General features: G+C 47.4%; 1 protein-coding gene across 3 annotated transcripts in view; it reads right to left on the bottom strand.

Moving 5' to 3' along the window:
- Positions 1-25,210, bottom strand: part of Ccnjl (cyclin J like) — a 52,311-nt gene that overhangs the window by 26,879 nt on the left and 222 nt on the right. The window contains exons 1-2 of one of the 3 annotated variants that reach the window (XM_048816190.1): positions 25,146-25,210; positions 24,757-24,871 (exon numbers count right to left, since the gene is read on the bottom strand). In XM_048816190.1, the coding sequence (XP_048672147.1) occupies positions 24,757-24,822 (66 nt within the window). In that variant the 5' untranslated portion in view covers positions 24,823-24,871; positions 25,146-25,210. The other 2 variants (XM_048816179.1, XM_015492658.2) reach the window with 2 other exon arrangements.

The raw sequence follows: 25,210 nt of genomic DNA, 5'->3' as shown, positions 1-25,210 counted from the left end.
AAATGTAGGATACAAACTATAAAATTCTTCGAGGAAAACAGGAGGAAATCTTTGTGATATGATTAGATATGATAGCCCAAACTGAAGCCACAAGAGAAAAATACATAAGTCAGATTTCAAAATTAAAAACCTAGGGCTGGGGATGGGATTCAGTGGTACAGCACTTGCCTAGCATGTGCAAGTCCCTGGGTTCCACAGTGCTGCAAAAAAAAAAAAAAAAAAAAGGAAGCCAGGGGCTGGGGCTGTGTAGTTCAGTGGTAGAGCGCCTGCCTCCCATGTGTGAAGCCCCGGGTTCGATCCTCAGCACTGCATAAAAATAAATAAATAAAGATAATGTATCCATCTACAACTAAAAAAAAATTAAAAACGAAAAAGAAAAAGGAATCCAGTAAACACATCCAAAAAAAATTCAACATTGCTTATCGTTAGGGAAATGAAAAGCAACTCCAAAATAAGATACTACCTCACACCCCCTGGGATGGTGATTAAAAAAAAAAAAATTGCAACTCAAGAAGTGCTGGTGAGGATATGAGCTAACAGGAACCCCCGCTGGTGGGAAAGCAAAGTAGTGTAGCCACTGTGGGAAGAGTTTGGCAGGTCCTTGACATATTAGATATAGAGTTATCACATGACCCAGCAATTCCAGTCCTTGCTAATTTATACGTAAGAGAAAGGAAAACCCACGGCCGCACAGACTTGGGCACAAATGTTCACAGTGGCATTATTCATGTAAGCCCCCAAGTGGGAGCAACCCAAATGTCCATCAACTGATTAACAAATGGATTCACCAAAGTGTCTGGTATAGCCGTGCAATGGACAGCTACATGTGACACAGGTCACACAGGAATAAACCTGGGGCAGAAGCTAGTCATCGAAGGCCACCTATTATATGACTTGATTTATGAAAAACGTTCAGAAGAGTCAGTCCATACAAACAGAATGTAGATGAGCGGGTGCCAGGGGCCAGGGGGAGGAGTTCATGGGGGTGGGATTCCTCTGGCAAGTGAGGAAACAGCTCTGAAATTGGACAACGGAGATGACTGTATCACTCTGCGAATATCCTAACAACTGAACTGCACACGTTTAAAGGGCGAATTTTATGGGAAGTGAATGATTCTGTCCCAAGGAAGCTGTTATTAAAAAAGACAAGACACACCTCCCACACTCATGCAGCCTATGGTCCAGTTAGAGAGACGGTAATGAACAGTGAGGCAGTTACATAATTCCAACCAGTGAAGAGTGCTGGGGGACAGCTGCAGACGCGGAGCGCCCCCATCTTCCTCGAGGGAAGTGCTTGCCTTACACAAGCAAACCTGGGGTTCAGACTTCACACTGCTCCCCTCTTGGCCCTATCCCCCAGACGGCAGGACTCAGCGATCCTCGTAGTCCAAGGGCTTTGCTTATGGAAGGTTCTCAGAGCCAGAATAAATTACTTCCTCTCCCTAATATTTATAGATGAAGAAACTGAGTTTGAGAAAGTCCCTTAACCCTGAGGCTTTACTGAACTAGCAACAGATCTGAGACTAGAATTTTCAATGTATCCTTTTTTCAACATTTTATTTTTGAAGTCATGGTATCTTTTATCCCCAGCTTAACTACTTTAAGGAAAAGACCCCACCCACCATTCTTGTGTGTCCTTCAACTTACTGACTGGGTGCAGGAGCTGGGGATTGAACCCTCCCAGAGCCTCAGGCCTGCCAGGCAAGCACTCCACCACTGAGCCACACCCCACCCTATCTGATGCTTTATGTGGCCACCCCTTCTTTGGGTCCAAGTTCCAAGTGCTTTTGCTCATCACTGTGTCCCCAGCTTCCCAGTGTGATCAGAACAGGTGGGTGTTCAATAACCCACAGTTGAAGGGAAATGGCAGGGAGGGAGGGGAAAGGGAGAGAGGAAAGGTGTAAATTGCAGGGGTGGGTACAGATGGCCCTGAGCCTAGAATGGACTTCAAAGAGGAGAAATGGAGCCACATCCCCAGCCCTTTTTTTGTGTCTTATTTAGAGACAGGGTCTCACTGAGTTGCTTAGGGCCTCGCTCCGTTACTGAGGCTGCTTCTCAACTTGCAAGCCTCAGCCTCCTGAGCCACTGGGATTACAGGCGTAGGCCACCATGCCTGGCTGGAGCCAAGTTTTGAAAGGACATCTAGGAACTACTTGTGAAGAGGCAGAAGGGAATATGCTCAGCGGAAGAAACAGCATCTGCAAAGTCACACTGGGGAACCTGGAGCTCCAGTTTCTGGGGAAACTGGAGAGGGTGGAGCAGCCAGGCAGGCAGGGTGTGCCTACCCAAAGCAGGCTGAAAGGTGGACTGGCTTCCGCTTTAGAGGCCCTGCTAAGATCCTGCCAGGAGGGCCTGGGGGCCACTGAAGGGTTTCGACAGGGCCTCGACCTGGTCAGGACAGCCTTGCTTGAAGAACTCTCAGCCAGCCTTCCTCCTGAGCTAAGGCCATACAGCAGCAGCAGCTACTGTGGCCTGACCATTTCCTCCCAACACCACTCCTGCCCTCCAGCACCCCTGGCCCCCCAGCATGCTGCTGCTTGGGTATTTCCTCTAAGCACAGGGGCTCTAAGTTCAGGTCAAAGCAGAAGCAACCACAATCACAGATCCTTCATGTCTGGTAGGCCACAGCTGCCGGAAGTCAGCCTTTGCCAAGTGACCCTTGGCTGGACCACGATACCCTCATCAGGACGGTCCAGGGCCTTGAGACACAAGTCAGATAATGCAACGTCCTGCCTTCCCGTCCCACTCAACTCAATCGAGCTCAACACCTACTAGATTTTCCTTTGGTGCCAAGAGAGAGAGAAGAGAGGTCAGTGCAGCACAACTTATGCCTGTCCTCTGGACACATTTCTGGGAAAACACAACCTTTGCCTTGAGCAGATTCTCAAAGGAAGCCACGAACACATGAAAGAAAAAAAAAAAAAGTTATGGACAGTTGGAGGAGGCAAGCAACGCCTGTCAAGGAGCAGCGAGCAGGCGAGACTTTCTAGAAAAGGCTGTCTCAAAGGGGCAGGACTGTGAAAGCGAGAGCCGTCTCCCTGGGATACTCTTCCTCCCTATTTCTACTTGAAGCTCAAATATTGGTTTAAATGTCACTTCCTAAGATAGGCCTTCTCTGACTTCCCCAACACCCCAAATCAGGTTCCCTATTCTCCCCCTTGGCATGCTGTTCTTGGTGACCCTGTTACAAAATGTGTGTTGAGTGAAAAAGAATGACTACAGGGTTGTCCTTCCCTGCATCAAACACTGCCCCAATCCCTGCTTACCGGGAAGCTGCTGAACACAGGATGTGGAGCCTGGTGGCTCTGGGTTGGAATCTCAGTTCCATGGTTTGCTAACCTTGGGCATGTGAATTCTGGCTTTCAGTGTCCTCTTTGAGAAATGGAGAAATGCCACTGTAAATGTGAAGTTTCTGGCACTCAGCAAGCATGAATGGCCCCACTCTCGAACTCCTAGATAACCAAACTCCACGTAAGCAGATTTTATCGAAGGCCTGGAGCCCTGGTCTCTTTAGTAGGCTCAAAGGAACCCACTTTGAGCTGGGATTGTGGCTCGCCTAGCATGGGCGGGACCTGGGTTCGATCCTCAGCACCACATAAAAATAAAGGCACTGGGGCTGGGGATGTGGCTCAAGCGGTAGCGCGCTCGCCTGGCATGTGCGAGGCACTGGGTTCGATCCTCAGCACCACATAAAATAAAGGTGTTGTGTCCACCGAAAACTGAAAAATAAATATTTTTTTAAAAAAGGAACTCACTTTGAGGAATATGGAATGAAGCTTTCTACCTTGGGATTGTTGACAGCTGGATTGAGGCACCTCAGCCAGGAAGGACACCTGTCTATCTCTGTGCCCCCTGCAGAGGTCCCAAACCAAATGGAATTAGTGGCGCTGAGCCTCTGCTTCTTCCTATCCCTCAGAAAAGGGCGACTCTTTGGCTTAAGGACAACAATGTGGGGCCGCTGTCCTGTTTGGTTCGCGTCCAGCTGATTATTTTACTAACCCAATTAGTGGAGGGGAAGCAGGGTTTCAAGACTGTGCTCTAAGGATCTGGACTCCTCCCCAAGCTCCCTGGATCTCAGTCTGCTCCGGGGAAGGCCGAGCAGCCCACGTGCAGGAGGCCAGCCCCTCTGCCGAGTGGCCTGGACTCCAGAAACAAGAGGGCAGCCTGCCCAGGATAGTTTGCAGTGCTCTCCCTGGATCAGGCAGCTGCTGCCGGGCAGTTAGCAACCAGCTCAGACAGGAGCCTCGGCAGCAACTGGGCTGGGCGGGTGGCCTTCCTCTCAGCAACAGGCCTGGCAGGGCCGGGCTGCCCGACAGCAGGCTGTGGGAGGACTGGAGACAAAGGGGCGGAGGGAAGGACTGCGGTCTCCTGACAACCCTCCCTCCTCCCGGCTGCTGCTCTTTATCACCTGAGCTGGACAGGAGAGCCTGTCTGCCACAGGTGCCTCTAGAGATGAGCAGATGGTGGCAAGGGACAGATGGTCATGATTGAGTTTGGGGGTGGAAAGACATTCTTGATCAAAAACCCCCACTTCTCACAGTAGTTGATTTATTTATTTTGCAGTACTGGGGATTGAACCCGGCCCCACACATGCTAGATAAGTGCTCTACCATGAGCTATGACACCACCCCACCCTTTTCTTAATTTTTATTCTGGAACAGGGTTTGCTAAGTTGCCCAGGCTGGCCTCAAACTTGAGATCCTCCTGCCTCAGCCCCTGGAATAGCTGAGATTTAGGAGTGCACCACCACTTGGTACACTACTTGGTCACAGTAGTTTATTTTTTAAAATAATTACTACGGACCAGAAAAAAAAAAAACTAGAAGACAATATACTAAAATGTTCTCAGTGGTTATCTGGCAGGTGGGTGAGAGGTGTTGACGTTTTTCACGATTTTCACTTTCCTGCTTTTTGACACTGTCTAAATTAAAACAAAACAAAACACATTCAATGTATAACCACTTTATTTCAATAACTGGGTTTCCAGTTTGAAAAGAGGACTAGACGCCCACTGTATTAAAGTCCAGCTCAGTTTGTCCCCAAGGGTTTCCTGGCAACCTTACATTACCCCTTTAACAAAAATCAGCCCTTTATTAATAAATGCCCCTTCAATGACCAGTCAGTACCCACTTCATCCTCCAACCATGCAAAGCCCAGACCAGCGTCTTCCCCAGGGTGTTCCTTTTATCTACCTCTCTCTTTTTAACTAATTATATGTTCACAGATGAATTTTAAATAATGATTTTTTTTTAGTACAGGAAATTAATCACTGAGCAACACCCCCAGCCATTTTTCATATTTTATTTTGAGACAGGGTCTCACTGAGTTGCTTAGAGCCTTGCTAAGTTGCTGAGGTTGGTTTTGAACTCATGATTCTCCTGCCTCAGCCTCCTGAGCCACTGGGATTACAGGTGTGCACCACTGCACCCAGCTGCACTGATGAATTTTTTAAAAAGTAGAAATGCAGAAGGAGCCAGAGGGAAAGACTGAATTTTCTTTAGGATAGCTTTCTTAGTGCTGGAGATGGAGCCCAGGGCCTCAGACATGTGGGGTGAGTGCTGCTCTGCTGAGCTCCACCTAACCCAAAGACTGAGCGGTACCTGGACCCCTTAGCTGATTCCTGATGCATACTTTCATAAAACAGGGTCACAATCTAAAACTGCTTCCAACTGCCCCCAAGACAGCTTCGCAGACAATGTTTTCAGCATTGCCTAGCATTTAACTGCAGTGTTGGACCCTGACCTCACCAACCCTGATTCTGGACATCTGGGCTCTTTCTCCTCAGAGGCTTTTCCCAACTCTCCTTCTCCACAGCATCCGGGGACTTCCTACAAGCAGCAGTTTACCTGCTTATTAACTGTCCACCCTCCCACCCCACACAGTAGGCCCTCCCTGAGGCAGGAGACTGCTCCCTGTGGCTCAGTCTGTACCCTGGCTACCTGGCTCACAGTAAGGATGAATAAGTTTGCCTTTGTTCACATATGAATATCTGACCAGTGAAACTCCGCATCATGTGCAACCACAAGAATGGGGTCCTGAATAGAATAAGTCGTACTCCATGTCTGTATAATATGTCAAAATACACTCTACTGTCATGTGTATCTAAAAAGAACAAATAAAACATTTAAAAGACCCAGTAGTACATACAAAAAATAAATAAATAAAAACACCTGCTGTATGAGACAATGCTTGTAGAACAGAATGAGGGGATGCTCTGAGGAAATCCTCAATCTGCCTGTGGCCTTCTATGCCCGGAGCCTTTCTTATCTACCCCTGTATCCTTCCCTGCAACTGCCAGAAGTAACTTCTCCCCATCACGGGAATATTGTCATGACTTGTAAGCCAGCATCTCTGACACGAGAGGAGCCATTCAGGAGGTTGGGAGGGGTGGTGTCAGGCAGCTCTGACTCTACTCTCCTTGGGCTGGGGTGCAGCTCAGTAATAGAGCACTTGTCTAGCAAGATCCAGGGCCTGGGTTCAGTCCCCAGCAACACAAAAGAAAAGAAGGGAAGGGGAGGGAAATCACTTCTTTGCCTGGGGGCGCTCCAGTAGGAAGCCGGTCATCAGTGAATCACAACCTACACAGAGCCCCAAACACAGCTACATACAGAAGCGCTGGGCTGGGTGCACAGATCTCTGAAGACTCCAGGTGTAAGCTGGGAACGGCGGCACAAGCCTGTAATCCCAGTGGTTTGGGAGGTTGAGGCAGGAGGACTGCTGAATTCAAAGACAGCCTCAGCAATTCAGTGAAGCCCCAAGTAACTTAGCAAGACCCTGTTTCAAAAGAAAAACTAAAAAGGGCTAGGGATGTGGTGGTTAAGTGCCTTTGTTTTCAGTCCCTGATACCAAAAAAAAGATGTCCACTCCAGGTGCTTGTTGTTCCCCAACCCTGGTGCCCCTCTCTCTCAGTGGGGCTCAAGTTGGCAGAGTGGGGCACACTTCCCTGCCTGAGCTGGGTTACCCTGTGCCAGGACGGCGTGCAGATGGGCAGGGCCAACCCCAAGTAAAGTTACACAAGACCCCAAGCCACAGGCCAGAATGTGGCAGACACTGCCCCAGGGGCCGGCCTGTGTCTGCTGCAGGACAGAGGGAGGGTGGGGAGAAAATGCTTCACACATGCTGTTCACACATAGGCTCTTAAGGCCTTTTGTGGCTAACCTTGGAGGAGTCTGAAGGTCATGTGCACTGTAAGAGTTCAGTCTGTCAGCGGGTTCCTCCTATTAGGGGAGAAGGGCACATGTCCCTTTAACCCTTGCTGTCCTGCAGGCTGTATTTTCTTCTAGCTGCCTGCAGCTTCACTCTCATTATTAACTCTTGGCTATGTCACAAGAGTCACTCTTGGCTATGTCAGCTTAAGTCACCTCTGCCTTCTGCCCCCTGCTCATGCTTCTGTCAGCTACTCCCCAGGTGCCCTGGACTCCTCATCCATCAGCCCACTCACTCTTACTGCCCTTCTTCCCACCAGACTGCAAACATCACAAAAGCAGGGACCGGGCTCAGCTGCTCAGCCTAGTGACCCCAATACCTGACCCGAAAGAGATGCTCGCTATGGAAAATACTTGAAAAGAACAGGAGAGGGAAAAAAAATTATTTAGGTTGTAGCAAACTACCCATGCTAGTGAGCAATTCTAAACCCTCAGGAAGGCCAGATGGGAGGCAGGAGAAAACCGAACCGGAGTAGCTAAATTCCAGGGGAAAGAGAGGCATTTCCTTGCCTTAGGGTGGGAAAGGAAAGGAGCTTTGGTCTATCCAGCGGCAATAAAGGATTTCCAGAGGAAGCAGGTCAGTGTTTATGGAGAACTGGGAATTTCAAGAAGAATGATAAATTATGTATCCATTTTAGAGGCAATGTTTCTCAGAGCATGCTCCCTGAAGCAAAGGGTTCTAGAGGCCATAGTTTGGGAAACACTGCATACCACACTGCTTCTTCGTGAATAAGGAATAGTGCATTAGCCCAGGAGAGGCCCCGAAACATATATTCAGCAATAAAACGTATATAACTTTGGGAAACTCTAGGTTCAATTCATTGATCCACAGAATACCATTCCTCACCCCATTTGGGGGAGGCAGAAAGCTTCTTTTGGGAAATAGCGCTTTAGGGTGCTGCTGCTAGGGGATTTAAACTCTAGCACATCTGCAAGGCTAGACCCTGGCAGAAATCCCTGGCTAGGTGCCTAATAATTTGATGATTCTAAGCCTAGAGATTTACTGAAAAGCTTGCTGAGATTAACAAGCGCAGCTTCCACCTGCAGAACTGCCCTGGTAAAAATTTCCATATGGCCCTGGCACGAGAGATCCAGGATAGGCCTACAAGGGGCTGCAGATGGCAGAAGCCCCAGGCAGTCCAGAGCTGGGTGCCCTCCCTTGAGAGGTCCTGGGACTGGACTCCAGATGAAATCCCCTGCCCCTGTCTCACCTCACATGTAATATATATTTTTAATATATATAATTTTGGCAGCTCCTAATCCTCCATAAACAGCAACCTCCTTGGAAGCTCTCTGTCACCATTTGGTAGACTGAGGCCCGTGCCACCCTAAGGCAAGGAAGGACAGATTTCTCTTTTGCAGAAATTCAGCTTCTTGTGCATCCCCGCCCCCCGCCCCCAGGCCTGCATGTGTAATTTGGAATTACTTATTATGATGAATAGTTTTAGATAGTGTTCTGAGAGTACAGATTTATATACATATATGTATCTTTCCATATCCCACAGGTAGATAAAGAGTTAAATAATTTAAAGCCTTTTATTTATCATAGCAAGATATGAAAAAAGACCATGTATAACCTAAGTGACCAACAGGAAGCAGACCTGCAGATCTGAAGGGAAAGAGACAGAGGAGGGAGTGTTCCTCAGAGGCCTCAGGAGTCCCCAGCACTGACCCGAAGGCCCAGCCAGGCGCCTCCCTCCTTCCCTCTCTGTCATTGCCTAACACAATCTGAGGAGGCACTTTCGGTAAGTGGCTACACCTCTGTGGGAACTGTTTCGACACCCTCTGGAGGGCGGACCGCAGCACGAGAAGCCAGCAATGCCGGCGATGTCCCCTCCTGCTGAAGTCTGGCCCAAGCTTCCGTCCAGCAGAGTGAGAAGTTGCACCCAGTGACATCTGTCTGTCACTGGCCCTCTACCCCTCAGCAAATGGCAGGCGGGCCAGCACCACTCCTCATTCCCAGGAGCCAGAGTCACTGCCCGCTGAGCAAATCTCTGTACCATGCTCAGGTATGGCTGCCGGGTACCTGATGTTGACCACAGGCATCTGCCCGGCCTCTGCTGGCCCCCATTCCACCTCTCCAAACAGCCCCAGAGACAATAATCAGGGCCTTTTTATATCCCTGCTTCCAGAGTTCTTCACTTCAGTGGCTTCCTGATAGGACCACATCCCTCACACTGCCCGAACCAGGATGCTCTTCATTCTCCATGCCTGCAATATCCAGGGGCAGGACACAACCTCTCTGTAATAAGTCCCAGGCTTGGATCTCTCTTTTCCCCTCGAAGTTACTCACCTTGTTTTCTTCCCCTTGCCCCTTCTCAGTGCTGGGGAAGGAATCCAAAGCCTTGCACATGCTAGACAAGTGTTCTGTCACTGAGCTACATCCCCAGCCCAGGGTTACCACTCTTGTGCAGTGGCTCTTACCACCCTGTGTTCAAAGCTCTTCACTGTCAACTTCAAGCTTCCATCCCTAAGTTCCAGATTGGTTCTGGTGCTTTTTCTGGGCAGCCTGACTCTAGCATGAAGCCCAGAATGGTTCAGTGGGTAACTCCTGCTACTCCCCGCAGGGCTGAGACTCTGCTCCCCTGCCCATCTATGGTCCAAAGTTTCTCAGAGGGTCATCATTAACTACTTGCATTAGCGTCTCCTGGAGACCTGTTTAAAAACAGAGGTTCTTCCTTGCACTGGATTGAATAGTGTTCCCCCAAATTTTACATCCATCCAGAATCTAAGAACGTGACCTCATTTGGAAATAGGGTCTTTACAGACGGAATCAAGTGAAAATAAGATTATATTGGGGCTGGGGCTGAAGTTCAGTGGCAGAGTACTTGCCTAGCATGCATGAGGCACTGGATTGGATCCTCCACACCACATTAAAAAATAAATAAGATAAAGGCATCCTGTCCATCTACAACTACAAAAAAAGGGGGGGGGGAGATCAAATTGGAATAGGATGGGCCTTCATTCAACACCTGGTATCCTTATAAGAAGAGAAAACATGAGTGGAGATAGCTCAGTGGTAGACCTCTTGCTCAGCATGTATAAGGCTCTGGGTTCAGTAACAAGTATGATTAAAAAAAAAGTGAGGGGTGAGGAATGAACACACACACACACACACACACACACAGATATGCAGAGGGAAGACAAGGTAGATATCCAGAGAAGAATGCCTTGCGAAGGTGGACGCAGGAAGTGCAGGCATGCAGCTACAAGCTCAGGACCACCCTGAGCTGCCTGGGATCTCCTGAAGCTGGAGAAGGCTTCAGAGACAGCACAGCCCTACCCACACCTCAATTTCAAACTTACAGCCTCTAGAACTGCGAGAGAATGACTTTGTTGTTTTCAGTCTCTCCGTGTGTACGCTTTGCAACAGCAACCCTAGGAACTGAACATACCCCCTTGTTACTGAATCAGAATCTCTGGAGATGGAGCTGGGCAAGTTTGAGTCCGATGCCCAACTATCAGCTCCAAAAAGGTAAAGAACTTAATTCTGTTCAAAACATGGTGGCTTACACTGAGGCTGGCACACAGTCAGCTGCTTAAAAAAATAAAATAAAAATGCGTTGAAAGAAAGAATGAACAGGCACTGATATTCAAAGAACAGCCAGTGCCTCAGGCAGTATGTTTAACTGGTTCTCTTTCAGAAGCAACTTTAATAAACAAATGAGATAATGTCCACAAGGCATTGACAGTCTCTGGCACACGGAGCAGGTACCCAGTAAACATCTACTCCCTTCATTCAGGGCAGAGTGTCCTTTGAGATTACTAGAAACTAACAGTTTCCTTCTGGGATTCTTCAAGAACAATGTTCACTGTGAAAAAGGCTGACCATGCTCAGTTCCAGAGTTACTTTGTTCCAGCGAGGAAGCAACTTGAAATCTTTCCTGTCTCATCTATCTAACTGGTCCTCTTGACCTCTGTGTCTAAAACCTCTCAAATCTCTGTTTTTCCTGTGCTGGCTTGGATGCCATCACCCTGGACTGCTACAACACCCCAATAGCCAGGGTCCACTTCCAGTGAGCCAGCACCCCCTTCTCACATCTGTCCCATAGCTCTGTACCTGCTCTCAGGACTGACATCTAGGGAGCTCAACATCCCCAAGGCCAATGCTCTTGATCCATCTCCCTGATGCCCACCCTCAATCACCAAACCAGCAAACCAGCCCTCATGGGGCTCACGCACTGGCATCTGACTATCATATGCTGCCCTGAGTCTGGTAGAACTTCCTCCACACCTTTCTCTCCTTTACTCATCCTTTAAACCTGTATTAAACAACATGTCCTCTTTAAAAGCTTTTCAAGACTTCCCAGGCAAGGGGAGAGTGGTCATCAGTGTGAGCTTTAGGGCCAGGCTGCCTACTAGTGGGTGGTCTTGGGTAAGTTATTTAACTCTCTAAACTTTGCACATCCCACCTGTGAAATGGGAACAATTATAGGACCTTCTAGAGGGGGCTGCCTGGAGGCTGAGCTAGTGGAAGGGAACAGAATGCAAGCCCTTAGCACAAAGTGAGCTCCCATTAATTATGGCCACAATGTGTGGCTGTAAGTGGCTTTATATGACCATGTCCTCAGTTATGCCAAGGACCCCGAGGGCAGAGTTTGGGCCATGGTTCTTCCTGGCAGAGCCTCCCATGAGGCCACAGGTAATACACTGGGCTCATTCAGTGACTGTGAATGACGAGGCTATGTTATGGTTTGGATTAGGAATGCTGCACAAAGGTTCTTGTGCTGAAGGCTTAGTCCCCAGTGTGGAAGTGTTCAGAGATGGCTTTGAGGAAGTGATTGGATCACAAGGATGTTAACCATATAAGTGGTTTAATCCATTGAGAGTTCACAGCTAAATGGGCTATCAGGAGGTAGGCCTAGTTGGAGGAAGTAGGTCACTGGGGTGTGCAACTGGAAGGATATATATTATCTTTGGCCCCTTTTCTCTCGCCCTCCCTCTCTCTCTCTGTATCTCTGCTGCCCTGAGCAGCTTTGCTCTGCCACGCCCTTCCACCATGATGTGCTGCCCCACCTCAGACCCAGGAATCAACGAAACCAGCCAACTATGGACTGAAACCTCAGACACTGTGAGCCAAAGTAAATCTTTCCTCTTTTAAGTGGATTTTCTCAGATATTTTATCACAGCAACAAAAAGTGGATGGACACAGGTTACCTCCTGGACAGTGTGTGCCAATCAAACCAAGGAGAGGACCAAGGAAATAAGACAGAACATTGCCTTCCCCAGACTCAGGCTGACAGAGCCTTCCAGGACCCATGCTCGGCTTCTCCATTTCTGACCACAATGTCAATCTCCCCTCCAGAAGTGTACCTGACACCAGGCACGAGTCCTTAGCTTTTACCTTGTTTGTTTGTTTGTTTGTTTACTGGTCTTTTTTAATCCTTTTTGTTTTTTTTCCCCAGGGCTGAGGACCGAACCCAGGGCCTTGCACATGCTAGGCAAGCGCTCTCTGCCACTGAGCTAAATCCCCAACCCCGGTCCTTAGCTTTTGTCTGGAAAAAACAAAACAAAAAAAACCTTCCAGAAACAACTTCATAGTCAATCTTAAAAATAACCATGAGAACAAACTCTGAAGCATTAAGGGCAAATGGGGTATCATTTCTGCAACTGGGTTCAGAAAAGAAATGTGTACATGTAGGGAAAGAGAAAGATAAAACAAATATGTTAAAATGTTCACAAAATCAAGTTCTATGCTTACAACTCTTCTCTAAGCTTGAAATTGAGTCAAAACTGAAAGTTAACAGCAAAGGAGACTAAAGAGAGATTTTGACTCCAAGTCAACAGCTCTGTACCACTAACCCCCACCTTCTCACCTAGCTGGGCCACTGCCCCATGTCAGCTGTTTGAGGGGAAGTCCACATTACACCATCACTAACTTCAGGGCCCATTGCAATTCCTCTGCAGCCTGTGTGTTTTGGCTAAGGTGAGGCTGGGGGTAGCAGATGACAAGATTTTGAGGCTCCCAGTCTCCCATTTGACAGGGAGGCTGGGGCCACGTGCTTAAGCTCTGGGAGGCTGTTTCTCTACCAATGTGATGGAGTTACTGGCAGCCACTCCACCTGCCCCACCAGACTGCTGCGACAGGGAAGTCCAGGAAGGCAATCTGTGGGCTGCAACGTACAGTCAGATAAGGCGTCTGTGATGTGCACACACTGAGGGGCCCTGGTGCAACCGTGAACCTGGCTTAGAACTGCTGGGGGAGGGGGGAGCGCCTGCTCTCATGACCCATGGTCTAGCGAGGGAGGCAATCACGTAAGTGTGTGAGTACAAGTTCTGCTAAGAGTTGAAGGAATCATGTGCGTGGTCTGGGAAGATATAACAAGGGGCCCAGCCCTGAACTTGTTGGGGAGTCGGGACAGCTTCACTGAGGAAGTCTAAAGCCAGAGAAGAAGTAGGTTAAAGCACGTTATAATCCCACAAGAGTGGGAAGTACATAAACCGAACTGTTCACAGAGAATACAAATGAGAGCATGAGGAAGGAACAAGTCAGGTAAGAATATGGCAGACAAATGTACTGGCTTCCTAGAGAACCAACGGCCTGAAAAAAAAAAAAATTTAAGGGATGTCAGAGGAAGGAGACATTAGAGAATAAAATACTAAACCGAAAAAAAAAAAAAAAGAAAAACCCGCCATGCACAGACTTGTCTGGATTATGATGTAAACAAATCCCTATAAAACCCTTTTTAAAAATAAAAGATTGGGTGTCACTATATTGCTCATGCTGGCCTTGAACTCCTGGGTTCAAGTGATCTTCCTACCTCAGCCTCCAAAGTAGACGTGCCACCACATCTGGTTGATTATAAGAGCCATTTCTGACACAATGGGAAAACTGACATGGACTGAGCAATGGAAGATATTGATAAACTATTGGTAATTTTGTTAGGTGTCATAATGGCATAGTTATATATATTTTTTTTAAAAAAGGCCTTAACTGCAGCTGACCTTTGTGAATAAAATGACATGCTGTCCAAAGAACAGACCAAATGGGTAATAAAGCTGGGTGAAAGGCACAGGGGGAATCACTCTCTCTACTTTTATAACATTTTAAAATTTCTGTAAAAATTAAGGGGAAAAAAAACCCAGTAGTTAATATCAGAGTCAGAGGTTCTCTGAATTATTTGGATTTTTTCTTTAAGAGAGAGAGAGAATTTTTAATATTTATTTTTTAGTTTTCGGTGGACACAACATCTTTTTTATTTTTATGTGGTGCTGAGGATCGAACCCAGCACCACGCGCATGCCGCTACCGCTTGAGCCGCATCCCCAGCCCTATTTGGATTTTTTTTTAAGTTTATTTTTTATTAGTGCAGGGGATTGAACCCAGGGCCTTGTGCATGCTAGGCAAGCACTCTACCAACTGAGCTATCCCCAATACTACTTATTTGGAATTTTTTTTTTTTTTTACAACATTCAGAAACATCAATGATCACACAAGACAAGGCTGTCTGTCCGGCCATACCTAGTGACTCCACCATATTTTAGTGTATGGATGAGCCACAGTGTAAGCCACTCCCTTCTGATGGGCACTGCAGTTCTTTCCAACTCTGCCTTGCAGTGTGGAACCTATCCAATTCCTAATGCTCTGTCTTGTATTACATCCTTCCCTCCCTCCTTGTCTCCCCACAACCCACCCACCCAAGTCCCCCAATGACCACTTCTAGACTAAGTATCTGGCATCACTGTGTGGTGGTTCCTGCCACAAGAATGCCCACGTTCTGGCACCATTTTCTCCAGTGGCATGCAAGGGACTGGTGCCTCAGGACAATTCAAATTCTGCCTCCCAAAGACTTAGTTACCAAGTGACTGCCACTTGGGGCTGGGGGGAGCAGCACACACTGCAATGGCTGGGATGAAGAGGGGAAGGATGAATTTTCTGGGCAGGTTCCCTCAACAGTCCTCATCCAGCCCCTGACAAGGGTCTCAGGCCAGTTTCCTGCTGCAGGCAGAGGTCCATGGATACCAGAGATGATCCAGAGAATACCCTTCCCATTTTCTAGTGTTTTCCCCATTCTGGATTCCTGGTCATTTTAAACAAAACCAATGAAACATAATTTTTAACCAATCCAAATGGCAGTAATTTTTTTTTAAAGGATTATGTTCAGGGTTAGCAAAGTTACTGGGAAGAAGTCATTCTATCACACCAGTGCAAGTGCAAAACAGTGCAACCTCTCGGGCTGATTAACTGATGACATGCAAGGTTCTTAAAATCATCCTCTGTGACCAGCAATTTCAAATTAGAAATTCATTACCATAAGCATACTTACAGATATACAGACAAGGACCACCACCATAGGACTATGTAAAATCCAATGGTCAATCCAATGGTTCACCAGACACAATCCAAAAAGCATTCACTGGGGGGATGGATGAACAAACTGTGTTACATACATACAATGATTTATTACTCGGCCATAAAAAAAAAATAGACTACTGATAGAAACAATGTGCGTGAATCTCATAAGCATTACATTAAGTAAAAAAAAAAAAAAGTAAAGTAAAAAAAAAAGGAAGTCAGAAAGGAGTCCATATAAGTTTCATTTATATGAAACTCTGGCAAAAACTAATCTAATCTACAAAAACAAAAGTAGGTCGAGGATTGTTTGGAGCTGGGCGTGGGATGGAATGACTGAGGAGGGGAACAGGGAGCTTTTTTAGGTTGATGGTAATGTCTTCCATCTTCCATTGTGACCTGAGTGGGCAAGTTTGCCAAAACTCACTGTATACCTAAGATCTGTATGTCATACCATATATAAATTATTCTTTGGTATTAAAAAAAATAAGCAGCTCCACGTAAATATCCAATAAGGAGATGAGTTGATCAAACCGTGGTGTAGCCACGAAATATAACATTATACGTGAGACTGGAGAGGAGTAATTAATAACCTAGAAATTCGTGTCTTACACCCAGTTCATGAAAAAAGTGAAGTTAGAGAACTATAATACACTTGATGGCGTATTTGTAAAATAAAATGCATCTATATGAATAGAAGTGACCAAAAGAAAACATTCTATTCATTCATTCAATATGAACCTGCTGAGTTTCTACTGAACACCATTACTGTTATAACCCCAGCAGAAGACAAAGCATCCCTTCTGCTCATTGAGCTTCTGTTCCACGGTTTTATAAAAATATTTAGATGATTATGCAAACACTAAAATAATAAAATGGTAAAGGAAAGTATGCAAATCATACTACTAAGTATCAAAACACAGACAATTTATGCTTGCTCAAGCTTGCACACAACGACTCATAAATGACTATGAGATGTTAAGATCCTTTTCCTTTGGGGAAGAGAAACTGGGGGATAGGATGAAAGGAAATCTTTTCACTATCCTTTTATACAGCATTTCCTTTTAATCATGTTCACGTATTCTCTATTTCTAATAAACACAAGTGATTATTTCTAAGTTTTTTGCTAGGATCCAGTAATCAGGAATTGGGTGGAGAAGAATGATGTGGAAAGATGCATAGGCAAAATGAACAGAAAATTTCCAAAGTCCCTTTCCAGTTTTACTTTTTAAAAAAATCTAAAAATTCCTTGTGATGACATGCATACAAAAGAGCAGAATATACATCAAGTGTTATCAGAGGTCATTTTCAAGTGGTAGATTGGGAGGGAAACCTGACTTTCTTCCGATTGCTTGTATTTATTTTTGCAGTTTCTGAAACAAATACTTTGTGTGCTTGTGTGTGTGTGCGTGTACGTGTGTGTAATAACCCAGAGTCACCTCCCGCTGCCAGGTGCACCAGAGAATCATTGGCTGCACTCCCTTTACCCAAGGGGATAAGTGATTTAGGAAGACAAAGAACAAGTCAAGGACAGGGGCATGGGGCCAGCTCCCGGCCCTCAACGTCCTCCCCTTACATAGAGAGCACAGGCTTCCCCTGTCAACCAGGGTGCCCAGCCAAGTCCTTCCCCATCCCACACCCTGGAGGCCCGGAGGTTGACAGAGTGCACACAGATCCATATTCTCCCTGGAACACCTGGGAGGCAGGTGTTACAGATAAAAAAAAGCCTTTGAAGATAAGTCTGCTTCTTCCACCGACAAGGTGCACTGAGATCAAGCTTCAAATGGGTGTTGTACACACACACACACACACACACACTCACACACTGTGCACTTTGGTATTCTAAGACCGAAGGATTCAGTGACAATGCCGAGTCCTGATTCGATTGTGCCATTAGCTTCCTGTAAGATGCAGGTGAGGGCCAGGTACCGGGACCATGCCTGTAATCCTAGTGACTTGGGAGGCTGAGGCAGGAGGATCACAAGTTTTATGCCAGCCTCAGCAACTTAGACCCTGTCTCAAAATAAAAATAAAAAGAGCTGGGATGTAGCTGACTCGTAAAGCACCCCTGGGCCCAATTCCCAGGACCATAAAAATAAAGGAAAAAAAGAAAAACAAAAAACAAGACACAGGTGAGGCATTGCTGCCAGGGAGTCTCAAAGCTGGACACCTTCTTGAATGACATATTGTCCAGCTCTCCAACCCCATCTTCAGTTTTTGGTCCTTCTCCCATCTTTCACCCTGTCTGTACACACCTCTGGGGATAGCTCAAATCACCTTGGCAATGTGAACTGAAGAAAAATTCCTTCTTGTACTGTGAAGCTTGGTGCCCTCACCTCCAGGAAGGACCATGAGGGTCAGTCACTTAAGATATCACTTGAAGACAAGTGACAATGCCAAGTCACTTGCGTTACCAGGAAGCACCCTGTCAGTACAGTAGATAAGGTCTTGTCAAGGCCCACATTTGGGTTTGAAAGGCCTGAACTGCATGTTCCTAGATGTAAGCTGGGCAACAGGGTCTGAAATACCTTCCTATTGGCAGATCTGGGCGAGTTTTGTGATAGGGGAAGAACTCCTGCCTGGGGCTGCAGAAGCTCAAAGCTGAGTAAAGACATGGAAAAACCACCACTTTCTATAAGGAGTCAGATGTGTAGCTTATGGTATAAAAATGTAAGGAATCTAGGCAAAAGAGTGAGAAAAAAAAATATATATATATGGAAAGAAAGAAACAAAAGAACATGCAAACTTCAGGGGTTGCTAGAAAACAACACAGTTGTAACTCAGGAGCCAAGGATGGATCTAGGATGAGATTCTACCATTAGTCGCTGGTAGAGTTCAGGCGAGACAGAAGCCCTGACGCATTTCTTTCCCTGATAAATTAGAGGAGCCCCTTTGCCACTCCAAGGCCAGACAACAGCAGAGGCCAAAGCATTTCAAGGTGAGAAGCACCATATATAGGTACGGCCACCCACCAGGACCAAACAGGGAGGTCCTGGCCTGATAGGGCCTGGCCTGGTCCTTCTCAGGGCCTAGAATGAGGCCAGCACTCACAGAGGCTAACTTTTCAGGGTGGTTTAAGGAGAGTATATTTCTTAGAGACCATTGCAAACAAACCAAAGCACCAGACCCTATAGTCCTGATTGACAGTTTAAATATTTCCCTGCCTTGTAAAAAAAAAAAAAATTTTTTTCCCCCCAAACAATTTACATTCAAGCTCTGATACAATCAGGTGTTTGCTCTTAAGACAGTGACATTTAGCTGAGGCTTGGAGTTCTGTCTCTGTAAAATAGGGGTAATCCCAGCACAGGGCCAACATGAGGAGTAGATGAGATAATTCTTGGTAAAATTTGTATTGTTGGTGTTTTGGAAGATCTTTTTCTAAATTTGATCACAAATCAATGTCCTTTATCATTCCACTGAATCAAGAAACCCTGGTGTCCCGAAGAAAAGGTCCTCTAAGTGTGCAGGGAGGCAGCTTCAGGAAGTGGGAGAGAGGCTCCAGATGGCTGGCTGCTCTACAGAGCTCAGCCGGGGGCAGGTACCATGTTGACTTCCACCCCCAGAAGATGGTGGGCCCTGGGGGAGTGGGACGACGAGGAGGCCTCTGGCCAGGCTCCAGAGCCCAGAGATGAAGCTACCCTTAGGCCATATCAAGCCAGGCTTATCCCCCCCCCATCTCCCTAAATTCAAAACATCTTAAACCACAGTGTTGAAGGCTCGCAAACATTTTCTTCACTTACTATTACTAACTCTTTTCTCCCAGTTGGAGAATGAAGGCTACATGTAAAACAAGTGTAAAGAAGACGAGAGAGTTTTATTTTTGTGGCTCATCTGGAGATAAAACTCAAGAAGAAAAATGGAATCTTTTGATAGAGGTCTGGGCAGGATTATCTCGATTCTTCTTTTCTGGGCTCAACCTGTAGTCATTTTCCTAGATCCTTAAGCTGTACTTTGGTCCAGGCCTGAAAAGCTGCCCTGTGGTAATTGTCTCCGCCCAGCATTACCCGAGAGGAGAACAGGCAGGTGTCTAGGGAGCTGGGAGGCATCCTCCTTTGTGTCCTGTGTCTGATGGCCCAGCTAACTGTGGACTTCCCTGGCTGTTTTAGTCAGCTTTGTCACTGCTGTGACCAAAAGACCTGATAAGAGCCATTAGAGGAGGAAAAGTTTCTTTGCGGGGGCTCATGGTTTCAGAGGTCACAGTTCATGGAAGGCTGGTTCCATTCCTTGGGATCGAGGTGAGGCAGAACATCATGGAGGAAGAGTGTGGTGGAGAGAAGTGGCTCAAGACATCAGGCCAGGAAGCACAATGACACTCCCCTCATGGACACAAAATATATACCCCAAAGGCACGGCCCCAATGCCCACCTCCTCCAGCCGTACTCTACCTACCTTCAGTTACCACCCAGTTAATTCCATCAGGGGATTAACTCACTGATCAGGTTAAGTTTCTCCTCACCCAATCATTTCACCTCTGAATGTTCTTACATTGTCTCACATGTGAGCTTTTGGGGACATCTAATAACTAAACTACAACACTGGATAAGCCAGGAGATACCCCATGACAGAAGCCGAGGACCCAACATAGGATCCCTGGGAAGCACTCCTGCACAGCCATTCAACATCCCCCAGTAGAGTCTATCCTGGGCCTGTTTCCAACCTATGGGCTCCTTACTGTCTGTGACTGCAAGGTACCTCCCCAAAGTACAAGGCACAGGAGCTCAGGGTCTAATGAGCAGGACATGTTTACTACATAGGTGACAAAGATCATGAGAGAGGTAAACACAGGTTGTTGGGACAAGGACACATGGCAGAAGGGAGAGAGGCTGGGCAGGAAAAGTGGCCTTCAGGCTGAGTGCCATCCCATGTTCTAATTCCACCATGGGTACCCCAAACTTGCCCAAACCTGCTAATTCTTGGGAGTCAAGATTCTGTATTAATTTTAAACTTTGGTAGATGTATCTTTCTGCCCAAAAAGAAAATAAAAAGTGACTATGGGTTTGCTCGTCTGGTACTAGTACTTTACCACTGAGCTGCATATCTGGTCCTCTTTATTTTTTTATTTTGAGATGGGGCCTCACTGAATTGCTGAAGCTGGCTTCAAAGTTACAATCCTCCTACCTCAGACCTCCAAGTCACTGAGATTATAGGCGTGCGCTCTTGTCCTTGTTGCCAGGTGGCTGTGATGTGCTGGTTCCTCCCTCAAGTTCAGTGAATAGGGCCAAAGGGCACTCAGGTAGCAGCAGCAGGTAAGAAACCTGGCTCTCCTGTTTCCTGTGAATGGGACTCCACTGCCCCATTCACAGGACAGGATGCCTTACCCAGGCAGGCGGTCTTCCAACACAGGGTCCTGCTCCTGTGCACCGGCACCCCACACCCAGCAGAAAGCTCAGAGGGCGGGGGAGCAGAAGGGAGGAGGGGTCTAGGTGGCTTCCTCAGGAGCAAGAGGGCCAGGAAAGATGATCAAAGGAGGAATTTAAGGGCTTAGCATGGGAGAAAGGTAGTCTGAGAACCAGAAGCAGGAGAGATTCCTCCAGAGCCCCCTGGGCAGGAGGGGGGCTCCACTGCCCCATTCACAGGACAGGATGCCTTACCCAGGCAGGCAGTCTTCCAATACAGGGTCCTGCTCCTGGGCACCAGGCCCTTGCCAGATACATGGCTTTTGGTAACTGCTCTCTTTGGGGACCTCAACCCTGTCACTGGTCCAATGATCCAAAGAAATAACAAAACCTTTCTTACAAGGATTGCATGTCACCCTGTGGGCCCTGTGCAGGGTGGCCACAAACCCCAAGACTTATCCCGAGTCCACACTATATGAAGGGGCCATGGTGTCCCATGCAGGGGTGATACATGGAAAGGCAGGGCACCTGTAAGGTTCCTACTGCAAGTCCTACAAGGTCCCTTAATCCTTACATTCCTATGTACATTCCAAGTCCCCAGCCCTGAACAAGACAGGCCTGTTCTCATGGAGCAGAAACACTAATGTGAGAGGAAAGATGGCAAACAAATAGGAAATGATTTCAGATACTGGTAACTGTTATAAGGAAAATAAAACAGTGATACGGAGGGGGAAATACCACACTGGGTGAGGGGAGACAACCACACTATAGACATATAAGAAGCCCCAAAGAACAGCCAATGCAAACGCACGAACAAGTTGGACCTGTTCAAGGAACAGAATTGAGGTCAGTGTGCCTCCAGAGGAATGAAGGGAGCTGGGGGTGTAGAGGGGCAGAGCATTCTCCTAGCATGTGCAAGGGTCTAAGTTCTATCACCAGCACAAAGAAGGAAAGGAGGGAGGGAGGGAGGAAAGAGGGACATAAAGGATGGGAAGGGAGCAGGGGAGAATGTAGTAGAGTACGCAAGGACCAGAGATTATATCCAGGGAATTTTTTTTTTTTTTGTACCAGGGATTGAACCTGGAGGCACTCGACCATTGAGCCACATCCCCAGCTCTATTTTATATTTTATTTAGAGACAGGGTATCACTGAGTTGCTTAGCATCTTTCCTTTGCTGAGGCTGGCTTTGAACTCGCGATCCTTCTGCCTCAGCCTCCTGAGCTGCTGGGATTACAGGCTTTTGGTAACTGCTCTCTTTGGGGACCTCAACGTGCACCACCATGCCTTCAAGATCTGTAAGCAAGGAAGTGACACAATCTAAATCATGGCTATTGTGGGAAAATGGACCTCAGCAGTCAGGAAGTTCAGCATGCAGCTCAGGGTTTCACTGCCATTACTACCTTGCACCCAACACCTAGCCTTGTTTCTGTGGTGTTTCCTTTCCCACACTGTAGTAGTCTGATGCTAGACTGGACTCAGATCTGATGAAATGGGCCTCCCGCTCTTTCCAGAGTCTCAGGGTTGCCTCACGTGGGATAACTGCTAGTGGTTCTGTGGTGACAACACACGGCATACGTGTCCATGTACTTTGGATTCATCCAGCAATGTTCAACAAAGAATGAGTGTCTAGTGTGTGCCAGGTGAAGTTGTTCTACAGTGTTAAAAATGCATTATCAGAGAAGATGTTTAATAAAAAAAAAACTACCCCGAGTGGGAAAAACAAGGGGCCAGCCCTCATTCTTCAAGGAAGGCAAGGCACATTCTGCTGCAAACTCTCCATTAAGCCAAATGTTCTTAAGAAACATCTTTTTGAAGAGGAAGAGAGGAAATAAAGAAAAAAAAATTAGCAGTGTTTGGAGGACAGGGGACATGCTAGCCAAAGACACTTGGGATTTGCCCTAATAAGATCAGCTTCAGGTCATGGGTGGCCCTGGACACCAATCCCTGAGTGAATTTTCTATTTCTAACCTCTCAACCTGGGACAAATCTGACTTCACTTAAAGGTGAGCAGCCAAGAGGGAACTATAGGAGGGACTATGGCCTCGGTAAAGCACAATTCATGGGTGAATCACCTCCTTTTCGAGGCTTATATACATATGTTTATATATAAAGGGCTGGGCTTGTCAGGGAACTGAACCAGTTGAGTTTATATTGCTCTCAGTAATCCCTCCCTCTAAGTCAAAGTCATTCTTCATAAGCTATGAGCAGAAAGGACAAGCATAGGAGCCTTTGATAAACAAGGAGGCTCAGTTTCCAAGGCAGCCCTAACTCACTGCATCCAGCCACCACCTCCAGGAAAGGGCAAGACCCCAATGCCTGGTCTACCACCCTTACCACCCCTGCTAATGGAACCAGCAAGACCTGGACTTCTCCAGAAGCCCAGTTTGTCACACTGGCCATTCTGCTCCAGGAAGATCAAGGAAAACGGGGAAAGCTATAGCGTGGACAAGAACGCCAGGCAAGGGTTCAGCAGAGCTCCCACGTAGCTGGAAGACAGCCACTCCTGAGGGAGCAAAACCCCCAGGAGCTGGCAGCAGGTCCCACAGACACCTGGTAGGAAAGGGCTGAATGCAGGAGCTGTGTGTGGAGGGACTGGGGTGCCCCAGAGAAGACCTCTCCCTCTCCACACTGGGTTGAGTAGTGCGCCTCCTTTGCTTAGTGTCCACCTAGAACCTCAGAATGTGACCTTACTTGGAAATAGGGTCTTTTCAGATGTAATTAAATTAAAACGAGGTCATACTGGATTAGGGCAGGTGTGTCCCTAAGAAGAGAAAATACACACAGATAGACTGCAGTGACGGAGGCCATAAATGCCAACGATTGCCAGCAGCCACCAAAATTTAAGAGAGAAGGATTACCTTCTCTGGGGCTTTCAGAGAGGGTGTGACCCTGCCAACACCTAGATCTAGAATTTTTAACTTCCAGAGCTTCAAGAGAATAAATTTTTGTTGCTTCAAGCGCTCTATTCAGGTGGCCCCAGGGGGAAACACACCTACTCCCCTGCATCACACCTGTTCCCCAAATCACCCTTCCCAGTTTCAGCTCAGGCCAGGGCCTCCAGTCCACCTGGCCCTCCAGCCTCCCACGCCCACCAGCCCTCCTCTCTCCATGGGAGGAGAGTGCAGGGGTCACATTTCAGCTGCCACCTTCTGCAACAGGAGGGGAGCCCAGTAGGGAGGTTTTGTTTTCTCCTTTTCTCCCTCAGCCTTCCAGTTTTGTAGCCTCTGTCAATGTAGATTGGAGTTTCTTAAATTTCAGTAGTTCTGTTCCTTCCTACACACACACATCACATATGGCCATAAATACGCCATTATCACGAAATACCATTGACCTAATATTTCTTTACATAAACTTACTCATTTTACTTAAATGAATTTACTGTGTCTAAGCGCTCTACCACTGAGCTACCCCCCAGCCTAATAATTTTAAAAGGAACTGCTATATCATGACCACGATAAATAGAAAATCAGCATCATTTATCCTATGTAGAACTTCTCTCTCTCTCTCCCTCCATTTATACGTATACACACACGCACACAACACATATGCATGCCTATAAATTTCGTATTAAAATTCATTACAATATGTTTAAAGATCTATTCCTATACAATTTAAACCAACAAGGGGTGGCAATCCTATGAGAAATACTGCCTTTGCGGTAAGGTGACTGTCTCCGTTTAATCGTCCTGGCTGGGAGCTCTAGGCTCCTAATCAGCAAAAACTAGTTCAAGTTCTCTAATATTGCTCTAGTCCTCACTCCCGATCCCTACACACCCCAGCACTCCCGAGAAAGGCACCCAGAGTTCTGAGTTCCCACGCCGGGCGACCTGAGGACACCGAAGGGAGGCAGGAGGAGGAATGGAGAAAGAGGGCCGACTTTAAATACCCAGTCCCGCGAGTGACAAGGGCGGGGAGGGACTGACCTTCTCGCGCAGAGTGCAGTGGACGTCCGAGGCGACGCGCCCTTCCCACCACGGCTCATCCATCATCGCGACTGCAGCGCTGCGGTCCGCGGCTATCGGGATCTTGGGGCGTACCCTGCCAGGACACGGGCAATTACAGTGGCCAAAGCCTATTGACGGCTCCGACCCCCGCCCTTCACCCCGGTACCCTTATCCTCCCTCGCCCCTGGTCCGGGGCCCAGACGGGCGCCCCTCCTGCCTCTCTCAGCGAAGCTGGCGGTCACCTCCTGTCCTGGAAAACCTACGGGTGCCGCCTCCTCTCTGCCCGCTGGACCCGGGGCGATCTGGAGCTGTGCAACAACTTGCAGAATTTTTATCTTCCCTTTTGCAAAAGTTGCAGAGAAAGTTACCGAGTCCGCTAGCTCGCCCGAGGCCAGAGCTCCGGCGGCGGCCACCGGCTCGCCGTCCCCAACTC

Source organism: Marmota marmota, unplaced genomic scaffold (genome assembly GCF_001458135.2).
Source record: "Marmota marmota marmota unplaced genomic scaffold, marMar, whole genome shotgun sequence".
Taxonomy (NCBI): Eukaryota; Metazoa; Chordata; class Mammalia; order Rodentia; family Sciuridae; genus Marmota; species Marmota marmota.
This window is presented reverse-complemented; position numbering and strand designations above follow the sequence as displayed.